The following is an 11,490-nucleotide window of genomic DNA, read 5'->3' as shown; positions in this document are numbered from 1 at the left end:
TGCACGATTGCCTGCAGCTCTCTCCGTGCAGCTCTTCCAGACTGCAGTTTAAGAGGGATAAAAAAAAAAAGTATTGCGATGTTGCATTTTTTTTACCGAACTTTAAAAATGTGTGATTTTTCTTAGTGTATACCGTTTTGACACACATTTTTTATAGTGTGGTAAGAAAGTGCAAACCCGCTTGGCAATGCAATAAACTTATGGAAGTTTAGTGAATAGGCCCCCTGGAGTCTCTTACAGATAAAATAATTGTGGTGTACAAGAATTTGAGTCACACCAGGCAGATCTAACTAGGGGTGCACTTTGTGTGCATGGATCTAACATCTTCTACCTCATGACCCCTTGAGAAACCTATTACAACACTTTTGCTAATAATGCGTAGATTTTATATTTAACTCAATTTTATTTTATAGCTGCCTGACCTTATGTACTGTATGTAATTTTGTAATCCTCAACCTAACTCCAAGGCCATGATGCAACCAGCGTCAATAGCTGTACATCTTTGTCCTTATCTCCATACGGATTCTCAACCTCTGGGAGCGTACAGGCACTGGTAGAACCACTTGTGAGGGAAGGGTCAGGGTCAGAGTCAATAGACACATTCCTCAGCAAAACATGCCTGGGATAGATGCTGATCTGGCTCCAGCTATTATACTGACTTGACTAGGCCTGGAATGAAGAACAACAGGAGATGTGCAGTGTTTTTGTCTGAATGTTTGGGAATATTGGAATGCCTAGCATTTCATAAATCCATTATTGTACTTTTATGTTTAAGCATTAATTAACGTAACGTATGAATCAATCCCTTATGTGACAGTACAGTTTAATTACAATGTGTAGCTGTCAAGTTAATATTATACTTTATTTACAGATTGTTTAGGATTACAGGAATAATGGGACAGAAAACTAAAAAAATATTATTTTCAATGGCATTTTTTCTTTGATACATTTGAAGCAATATTTTTGCAGCAGAAATGCAACACTTTTGCTTTGATACACAGACCTCTAAATTTCAATTTTATTTTAAGTTGTACAACATTGTGAAAAAATAAATATATATACATGTATGTATATAAAATCAAAAACAAATAGTCGATACCGTTCTGTGGCTAACAAAATGCTTTTTTTTGTGTGAGCTTTCGAGATACACTGATCTCTTCTTCGGGCGATGTTACAATGGATAAAGCAAGAAAAGTTTTACTTTAAAACAGCCTGGAATGTTATCTATGAATGAGACCTATCCCTCCCCCCTGTGGAATATGTGATTTATGATCCTTGAATGTTTGTGATGTAAGAGCGTGTGTGTGTATGTGTGTAAATATACATTTATAAAGCGCTCAGAGTGTATACAGTGCTTTACAAAAGATGTGTGGGGAGGGTGTATACCAATGGTGTTGGTGGGTGTTGAAATGTAAAAGGGTGTTGCAATTACTATAAATGTGTGTGGATGCTATGTAGTCCCTATTGGTATATAGGGATAGAATTACATTGTACATTTGTATGTGTAAGAGACAGGGGTGTGTGCATTCATATAGCGTAGTATTTATAGACATGGAATTTAGCACTCATGGGAAGAGAGTTCTCTTGTGTAGTGGGGGTCGTGACAACTCCTGACGAAGCTTAGAGACAAGCGAAACGCGTAGAGTTGAACTGCAGCAGTCTACGAGTGTACCCAGTACCTCCCTGATCCGTTTGTTCCATTTCTGCGATCGATCACAACCGGAAGTGACGTGACGGGCTAACCGGAAGTGACGCGACGCGATTCCAACAGCAGGGCTGGCGGTGAACACACGAGCTGCGCATCATTATTTTTATGTGTCTAAGCACATAGTGCAAAATGTAAGTGCAATACTTATTGCCTAAAATATATATACATACTGAACATGCAATGTTGCACTAAGTGTGTCATCTTTGTCATTGAGGGCTTATCCTGCCGAGACCTGGTACTTCCAATTGAGAGAATCTTCAATTCAACACGATTATACCCACTGCTGATATTTCATTGGGAAATTGTGAGTCCCCAACTGTTATTTATTTAGCTGTCTTTTCTGTAGAACATACTACACTATATTATTATTTATCTTCCCACATATGGTGATATCTGCGCTCCCCACAAGCTCCTTTTCTACAATCAACGACAGGAGAAATTGGATCTCCTCCTTAGAGGGTTGAGCTGCGACGTTCACAATATTTTATATTGTTCACTTATACACACAAGAGCACTTTAATCACCTTTATTATAAGGTTTTAATATATTATATATCACTTATTTGACCTCTATAAGAAGCGCCTCACACACCTTTTTTTGCAATTGGTGCTGCACTGCAAGGCATCTTCCAGTTATGAAAGAAGACTGCTTAGTATATATGACCCATAAGAAAGGAAGGGCAAACATGTTTTTATCTCTGTGGACTTTAATTAAAATAATTCTGAATGCTAATTTATTTAAATACATCATTTACCAAATTTCAACCAATTTAACCTACAGTACAACTTCAACCTTATGCAACATTGCACCTCCAAAGCAAACATCTTAAACTTAAATATTACTAAATACTATGCCCATGGCCCCCACACCCCAGAAGCTTCAGGATCACATCTTGGATCATCATCTGGGTAATCTATAGGCACAGAATCTTTGTTGTAGTATTCAAGACGGGACAGAAGTTTCTTCACCACGGTCGGGTAGATTTGTGACAAATCATGTTTTTCTTCTGGATCATGCAAAATATCAAAAAGCCAGAGGGTTTTGTTTGCAGAGTCAGGTGATGGAATATCGGAGTCTGAGTCATTGGACGGTGGTGGAAACCAGTGGCTGCAACCTGCCCGCACAGAGATAAGACTTAGATCAGCAATGTTTAGAAAAACACTTACATGCTTTAGTAGAGATGATACATCTATTGGTCAGCTAATGCATTAACCCTTGTGCTGTTGCAGAGACCTGCAATACTGCACATTGCACTGAATGTTTTAGGTATTGAAGGGATGCTTTTCATAATAGAAAAGCATTATATGTTGCATTTGTTCCAGGGCAATTTAGTCATTTTTTTTCTCTTGGCCAACATACTACTGTACTACGCTGTGGTTGCTTGATGAATACAAATTCCTTAGGGTACTTTGCTTTGTAACTAACTACTCAAGTGTTATGTAATGTCAATCTATATAAATAACCAGTGACAAACTGGAACTGTAAGAAGATAAAAAGCGGACAGTACCATTTTTCTTTCTTTATAAACCACGTGTGTCTTAAAAACAGAGTACAAAATATGAGCATAGAGTACAAAATACAGTGTTTATATTAATAAGAAAATTAGTGCAATCCAGTACACGTGTATCAACGGACAAATCATATTTATTTCAATGAGTTCTTTTTTTTTCTGGTGCTTTTTTTAGGCCCCAGAATGTCAATAATAGAATCAGGAATGTTAGTTCGTTCAAGTAAAGGTACAATACATCAAATCATATAGTACGTATGAATTTCGCAAACTGTACAGTAGCAAGTAACTATGCCTTTGTTCTATGTACAATTCTACAATAAACAATCCAGGATTGTGCCAGTAAGATGCATTTATCCAGTAAGATGTTTAGTCATCTTTAACAAAACGTGCCAGTCCCTCCACGAAAATAGCCCTGGTCCTTGCACTGAAAGCTGCAAAATTCAAAGGGTTAATGACCGACACTATATTTTCTTGTGTGCTTATCCCTATACAAGACAGGTAAGGGGTACCTGGATTTCCAGTCAGCAGCTTCCATTTCCCGTATCGTATTGCAGCATGGATTGATACGTTAAACAAAGAATCTTCCCACTCAAAAGGAATGGCAGAGGATATGGATGTCCTGGTTTCATTACGTGTGGAGCCTGTATAAGAATTTGGGGTATACAATAGTACAAGATTTCAGTATGTAATACGAGAAACATGGCATCACCCAGCATTACTGTTTTACACACTTCACATCTTGGCTTGGAGAGAACACCTCTGTTTAGGGAATGTTTGACTTGTAAAAGGTTATATATATATATATATATATATATATATATATATATACACACACGTGCATACATATATAATATATATATATATATAACACATACGGCCGCCAACAGCTTTTGCGGGGCATAGGACTAGGGTTTCAATTGGGGACCCCTCCAGTGTGTCGGTGGCCTTGGAAGCTCCCCACCCCTCTTTAACACCTTCTTGCTCTTACCCCCCTCTCATGTATTTCTCTCCCCCTCTTTCACAATTCTTCCCTCCCCCTCTTACTCTCCCCCCTCCTTCACTATCACACAATCCCACTCCCTTAATCTTCCCCCTTCTAACACTCTTTCCGCGCCCCCCCCCCCGTCCGGCCACACAAACACACTTCCTGCCCCCACAATACACAATACAATAACCTCCACACACACTTCAATAATACACATACACACACATTCGCTCCTTTCCCCCCCGCACACATACACACACAATTCCACACAAATCCTCCCACAATACAATAGCCCCCCCCCCACACACATACACACAATACAATGAACCCCCACAAATACAATAACACCCCCCAAACGCACACACAATCCCCCCCACATACAAATCCTCACAATACAATAACCACACACACAATAACTCCAAACCCCCCACAAAATACAATAACTTCCCACACAAAATACAATAACTTCTGCCACCCCCACAAAATACAATATAACCCCCCCCCCCATAACTTTAGGGGGAGGGAGGTCTCAGTCAGACCTCTGGTGCTGCACCAGTCCGCTCGAAGAAGCTAGGCTACTTCTGGGCGGGTCCAGCTTCACCGGCTTCTGGCGCGCAGAGGGGGAGAGGCAGGCCACAGGCACAGCTTCCGGTGTGCACTAGAGGGGTGAGGCCTGCAACAGCTATGGAGCGCTGGGGCCTGGCGGCAATGAGAGGCCTGGCAGCCGGACACAACTTGGACAGGGCCTGAAATGTTTGTCCCGGCTCTCACCCCATCGGCGGATATTTCTATATATAAGGAATTGGGGCACGCACTTAAATAGTATAGACAAGACTACTGGAGAGGGTTCTGCTATCAATGTACCTATAAGATACTGTACAAAAATAATGGGATAGACACACATTGTTTCCAAAATGTTGGTGTGCCTATCCCTTTGTTATATATATATATATATGTATATATATATATATATAGGGCTCGACAAATTATAAGAAATGCTACTTGCCAGACAAAAAAAAGGCACTCACCCTTGGCCCCGCCCGCCCACCTTTTTTTTAAATGGCATAAATTCCTAATAAGAAGAACTAACTAAGAAGAACTAATAACAACATACAAAGAAGTTTGTTTTAATAGTTAATGGCAAATGTAGTGATTAAGAAGCGTCCAAAAAAAAAGACCCCAAGCATAATTTCTTTTTCTTCCCGATATGTTATTGCACTTTTCCCATTTATTGCCCCTTTATTAGGTCCCACAAACATGGTGAAAGAGTGTTATTTGGGGCAGGCAGAATGCTGGGCAGGGTTCTGATGAAGAACTTTGGAGCCCCGCTCGACTCAGTGTCAGACCTCCGGGGCTCTGTGTGGGGAGCAGGGTGGCTCTATGTGGGGAGAAGGGAGGCTCTCTGTTGGGAGCAGGGAGGCTCTATGTGGGGAGCAGGGAGGCTCTATGTGGGGAGAAGGGAGGCTCTGTGTGGGGAGAAGGGAGGCTCTGTGTGGGGAGCAGGCAGGGTCTCTGTGTTGGGAGCAGGGGGGGGGGGCTCTGTGTGAGGAGCAGGGAGGGGCTCTGTGTGGGGAGCAGGGAGGGTCGCTGTGTGGGGACCAGGGGGGCTCTGTGTGGGGAGCAGGGGGGGGGCGCTTGTTATTAAATGAGAAAATAAATGAAATAATTTCAAAGACAAAACCAGCAACCTTGTCTGTCCTGCCCCAGCTGCCCTGTCTGTCCTGCCCCAGCTGCCCTGTCTGTCCTGCCCCAGCTGCCCTGTCTGTCCTGCCCCAGCTGCCCTGTCTTTCCTGCCCCAGTAGCCCTGTCTGTCCTGCCTGTGCTGCCCCAGCCCTGCCAGTGCTGCTCCAGCCCTGCCTGTGCTGCTCCAGCCCTGCCTGTGCTGCCCCAGCCCTGCCTGTGCTGCCCCAGCCCTGCCTGTGCTGCCCCAGCCCTGCCTGTTCTAGCCATGCCTGTCCTGTCCCAGCCATGCTTGTCCTGTCCCAGCCATGCCTGTCCTGTCCCAGCCATGCCTGTCCTGTCCCAGCCATGCCTGTCCTGTCCCAGCCATGCCTGTCCTGTCCCAGCCATGCCGGTCCTGTCCCAGCCATGCCTGTCTTGTTTTTAATCTACACAGTACAGGTATGTGACACTTAATCTGTACTGAAGTGTATAAAAACTACAACTCCCATGATTCCCTTAGTGTGCACATGCGCAGTAGGATACAGAGCTGTGACCCGGATGTAGACAGTGTCTCCACTTCCGTGAAATCGGCCTATTGACTGCAGCAAAAGAGAGAAGAGAGATCAGAGCACCGCCGCCTCGCCTGCAGCTAAAATGCACTCGCCCCAGGCGACTGGGCGAGTGGATTTGTCGATATATATATATATATATATATATATATATATATATATTTCATTTATTTTTGTTTTTGTTTAAACAGAAACAAAAAGACATAATATCAGTGTCATTATTCAAAGATGTAGATACAAGAATTGCTAAGTGGCAGTTATTTTTTAATCAGAAATATAATTTATTATCCATATTTCTAAATAATATAAATTATATTAAAATGAGGAGAGCATTTTGAAGTATTACTAGTTTACCCATCAAAAAATGTAATTTAAATCCTGGATTATTCAGTAGCATCTCACCTCCTAATCTATTGTGAGTAAGTGACTGTATGTTCCGGTCCTTGCAGACTGCAGAGAATTTATGCAATAACTTCAGCATGTCACTTGCAGACTCTTAGGTCCTTATTTAATATATAGTGATACTTGAACGGAGCTGAAATATTTCCAAACAAGTGGATGTCAACTGCACGGCATATTGAATAGAGGCCTCAAATGCATAATGAAATCCAACATTGAGTTTAATGTGGCACCTACCAACACTGTAATGATCGCAAGTAAGATGGTTTGAATCATGACTTGCAATGACGTTACATTCTATAACAGAACACTGAAATTTACTTTCCCTTCACTGATTGGTTGCCGTGGCTAGTCCCCATTTTTCTGCTGGAAGAAATATATGGATTTATTTATTAAAAGTACTTTCCAGTGACTGTATCACACTTATCGCAGTGAGCATCCAGGAGCATTTATTGTCATGTTCCACACCCACAAAACTGACATCTGCTGTTTGAACAATGTACACAGTTTGAGAGACTGAGACAAACATAGGAATACGATATGAAAGGTGGACGGTATGGTCTTCTCAGTACTGTGTGTAATTGAACACCTGATCTTACGTTTCACAATAGTAACCTTTACAGCTATTCATTAAGGAGATAATACAGGTGAAACAAATGTATCCTTTATTTAGGTTGATGTTACAGATCTCTCAGAAATGACTGAATAGTTCTTTTGTCTTGTTTTGTTAAAAATGAAGGTTGAACTAATCCGGCAGGGTTTTGTTTTTCTCACCATTGCTGTAGGGATGTTCTCTTAAATCATCTCAAAGGCTTATTGCCCTCAAAGGTCAAATACTTAAAAAGTTGTATGCGTGCAATTCGAGTACTGTACATGGGAAGAGAGATAAGTTGGCAAAGTGTACCTATTATTATTATTGTTTATTGGTAATGTGCCAGCATATTCCGTGGTACAAAAGGGGTACAGAGATTTGATAATTACATACGAATACAAACATGCACAAATAGATGCAAAGAGGTAATGAGGGCCCTGCTCGGTCATGAAAGCTTACAATCTAGAGGGAATTTACTTGCGCTAATATTTATTCTAATTTTATAAGCTTTCACGTACTGTACTTGATTTTTTTTTTTGGACTATATACAGTACTGTTAACGTCCAAGTCACACCGACATAACAAGCCTTACTCAGCTTCTCAATTGAACAAACTGGTATGTTTGTTTTACGTCTATGGAAGATATCCTTGATTTAAAGCATTATTGCATTGTTTGGGGGAAATGTTCACCACCCCCCGACAATGAGCTTGCTGCACTTTATATTGAAAATGAGTAACTCTATAAACTTCTGATGCACAAATCTCCCAAGTGTAAACACATTAAGTACTTAAGGACTGTGCTCAAACCCACAGTGCCCATAGCCAACAGGCCATTCTTCTTTCACTTTCCGTTTAGCAGTGGCAATAAGTAACCAAAAATATATAGTAGATTTAAGCAGGAAGTGGGACAGTATTTCTACCTGTTTCGAATTGTTTGGAATCTGCAGAACAGATTCAAGTTGAATCCATCGACGGATTCTTGAAAATTAGTGCGGCCGAGACACAACGACGAATTTTAAATAATCTGGGTGGCCTAAAGATGAAGCAATCCGATGGCGGATTTCATTCCGCGGATCTGATTGGGCTGGGAAAATGCCCAGAACGGATTCAGAGAAGTCCGCCCATCTCTATAGGACTATAAACAGCGAGATACAGTAAGGCAGTCATGATCAGGATCTGTGAATATCTCTGACTTCTAACTAACACACTACATATGGACATGCCATAATCTTCCACTACACAAGGAGCAAGCAAGCTCCTGGGTATACCCTAATATAGAGCAAATGTCCCACTCAAGAGTGCAGCCTCATTGCGAATCAACCAGACCTGTTAATTGATTTGAGTAGGCTGAATATATAGATCAAAGGAATCAGGCGGTTATTCACTTCAACATTTACAGATCAAATGTTGTTAGAAGTAACAGCAAACAAACACCTGCTACATCATGTTTCCAGTAGGTTTGAAGGGGCAGTCCCTCCAAGGTCCAAAGTGAGCAAATGGCCGAAGCAAATTAGTAATAATTTTACTTTAGGGGACATTTAATCTTTCCATGGAAGAGAATTACATTGATACATTTGTTTGAAAACCTTTTTATTTGCTATGTGGAACAATCCCTGTTAAGAGCATTCCAGGACAGAATGAGACAACAAGTTATTAAGGGGTGAACTTTATGGGAAGGGGTAAGGTTAGGGGATTAGGGTAAGGAAATAAGGTTAGGGGTTTTAGGGTAAGGGCTCCAATAATGGGTTTTAGGGGAAGGGTGTAAGGTTTAGCTTCTTAAGGTAAGGGGTTAAGGCTATGCGGTTTTAATGAAAGGGGTTAAAGTTAGGGGGTTTAAAGGTAAGCTTTTTAGGATGAAGATTAGTGTTAGCATTAGGTGTCAAGGTTAGGATTTGAAGGTAAGGAGATAACAAGCTAGAGTAAGGAGTTAACGTTAGGGGCTTTTGGGGTAAGGTTAGGGGGCTACCTTTATGGGGAGAAGGCTGGAGGCTGATCAGCAATGGCAAGTCTTCCTAGACCGTACCAGGAGGGCTAAACAAAATGATTAATGATGTGACAACTCAACTGGGGGAAGGGCGACATCAGAGAGTCTACACCCTGATCCTGAAACAAAAGTCTTTATCAAAAGTACATATAAAGTATATAAAAATACAAAATAGTACATAAAAGACAAAAAGCCACAAAATAATAACAATAATATAATATGATCAAATGAGAAATCTTCAGCGTTTCAGGTTTAGGCAGGAAATGGGGCAGTGGCGATCTCTCAATTTAATGCCAAGAAGAGCAAAACCATGTTCTTGGGCCGCAACACCCCAAAGTCATAACACAAGATAAATGGCACTATAATGCCACCAACTGCAGAGGAAAGACTACTGTACATTATAAAACTCAGAAAAGACTCAAGGACTTCAACATGCACCACTTGGATGAGAGAAGGGAGAGAGGGGTATACTGTAATAGAAACTTTCAAATAAATTTAAGCTTTTGACAACGAACACTAGAAACCTATTTCAGAAAAAGAAAAGTAGTAAAGAAAAAGGTCAGACAATGTACAATGTAGTAAGGGAATTAAAAAAATTACTGGGATAGACACAAGGCTATACGAAATATGAAAGAAATTCAAGTATCTAATGGGGTTTATGTGAAATAGATTAAGCATCACAGTTGACCACTCGATCATATCCTTATGCTGTACAGGCATACCCCGGTTTAAGGACACTCACTTTAAGTACACTCGCGAGTAAGGAAATATCGCCCAATAGGCAAATGGCAGCTCACGCATGGGCCTGTCAGCACATCCTGAACAGCAATACCGGCTACCTACCTGTACCGAAGCTGTGCGCAAGCAGGGAGACTGTTGAGCCTGTTACAAATGCCTTATTTACATCAGTTATGCACGTATGTTACGATTGCAGTACAGTACATGCATCGATAAGTGGAAAAAAGGGAGTGCTTCACTTTAAGTACATTTTCGCTTTACATACATGCTCTGGACCCATTGCGTACGTTAATGCGGGGTATGCCTGTATATGTCATCCACACTGCACGAAAAAAGTCTTTGTATATTTAATACCTTACGCTGTATGACCATGAGGATCTGTTTGTTACACATGAGCCCAGCAAAGGTTTATAAATTACAGTTTTGAAGACTGCAATCTTAAAATAATTGGTACATTTAAAACAAAAGTTACAAACATAGAATATTCATCTACCACTCAGTGATTAGGACGATTAAAAATGGCCCAGATGGGTGTCTGTTTCATCTCCAGCCATAAAACTGAAAAAGATCAGTCTACTTTTCCTTCAATGAACATGTTATTTGAAGACCACAAAAATCAGATATCTGGAAGAGAAGTGTTTTGGGCACACTGCATGTCTTTGCTCTGTGGTCTGAGTGCTGGAAGCAGATTGCTGGGTTTAAATGTCTGTTGGGATGTGGGTAAAAATGTATACTTAATCTCAAAGGCAAACCCTGCCCGAAGGACAATGCCAAAATGGTTGTCAGATGGGCACAGACTTTAATAGAATGGAATAGCTTTCCTTACAAATATTTTCAACATATTTATATTTCCATTATAACCAACAGAATAAATCAATTAAATTTTTACACAGCAACACTACTAAGGTTGTATGGTAGTTTAAATATATAAAGGGGCCCATTCAGGTAGCTTTGATAAGTGACTTAATGCTTGTAAAATGCACTTTACAAGCGATTTTGCATGTGTAGCTATTCAGAAAGCTGTGATAACATGTCAAAATCGCCTATAAATGGCTTTTTTTTAGAAGCGTGATCACTCTTGCTCAGACAAGCCATGCGGTGGCTCAAAAATGCCAAAACGCGCTTTTTTTTGTTGCCAATAACTACTATTCAGGTAGCTCTGCAATGTCAATCACATTTTAAACCCGCTTATTTTGTTTCCGCCACCTAGAGGGTGGCGAGATTGGATTTGCGATTTGCATCTGACGGAGTATCATTTATGGCTAACCGCTAAGGTAAGGAAGGGGTTAAATAGCAGTAACTTATTTGTTGGTAATAGAGCGGGTGGATGAAGGTTGTAGTTG

At 40.9% G+C, this 11,490-nt stretch overlaps 1 protein-coding gene across 1 annotated transcript in view; it reads right to left on the bottom strand.

Annotated features, from left to right (window-relative positions):
- Positions 1-1,000: 1,000 nt before the first annotated feature.
- Positions 1,001-11,490, bottom strand: part of ARSB (arylsulfatase B) — a 215,693-nt gene continuing 205,203 nt past the window's right edge. The window contains exons 7-8 of the mRNA XM_075590886.1: positions 3,728-3,859; positions 1,001-2,822 (exon numbers count right to left, since the gene is read on the bottom strand). Of these exons, the coding sequence (XP_075447001.1) occupies positions 2,557-2,822; positions 3,728-3,859 (398 nt within the window). The 3' untranslated portion in view covers positions 1,001-2,556. The remainder of the gene's footprint in view (positions 2,823-3,727; positions 3,860-11,490) is intronic.

The sequence above is a fragment of the Ascaphus truei genome, chromosome 1 (assembly GCF_040206685.1).
Source record: "Ascaphus truei isolate aAscTru1 chromosome 1, aAscTru1.hap1, whole genome shotgun sequence".
Taxonomy (NCBI): Eukaryota; Metazoa; Chordata; class Amphibia; order Anura; family Ascaphidae; genus Ascaphus; species Ascaphus truei.
Note: the sequence above shows the minus strand (reverse complement) of the source record. Positions and strands in the feature narration are given on the sequence as shown.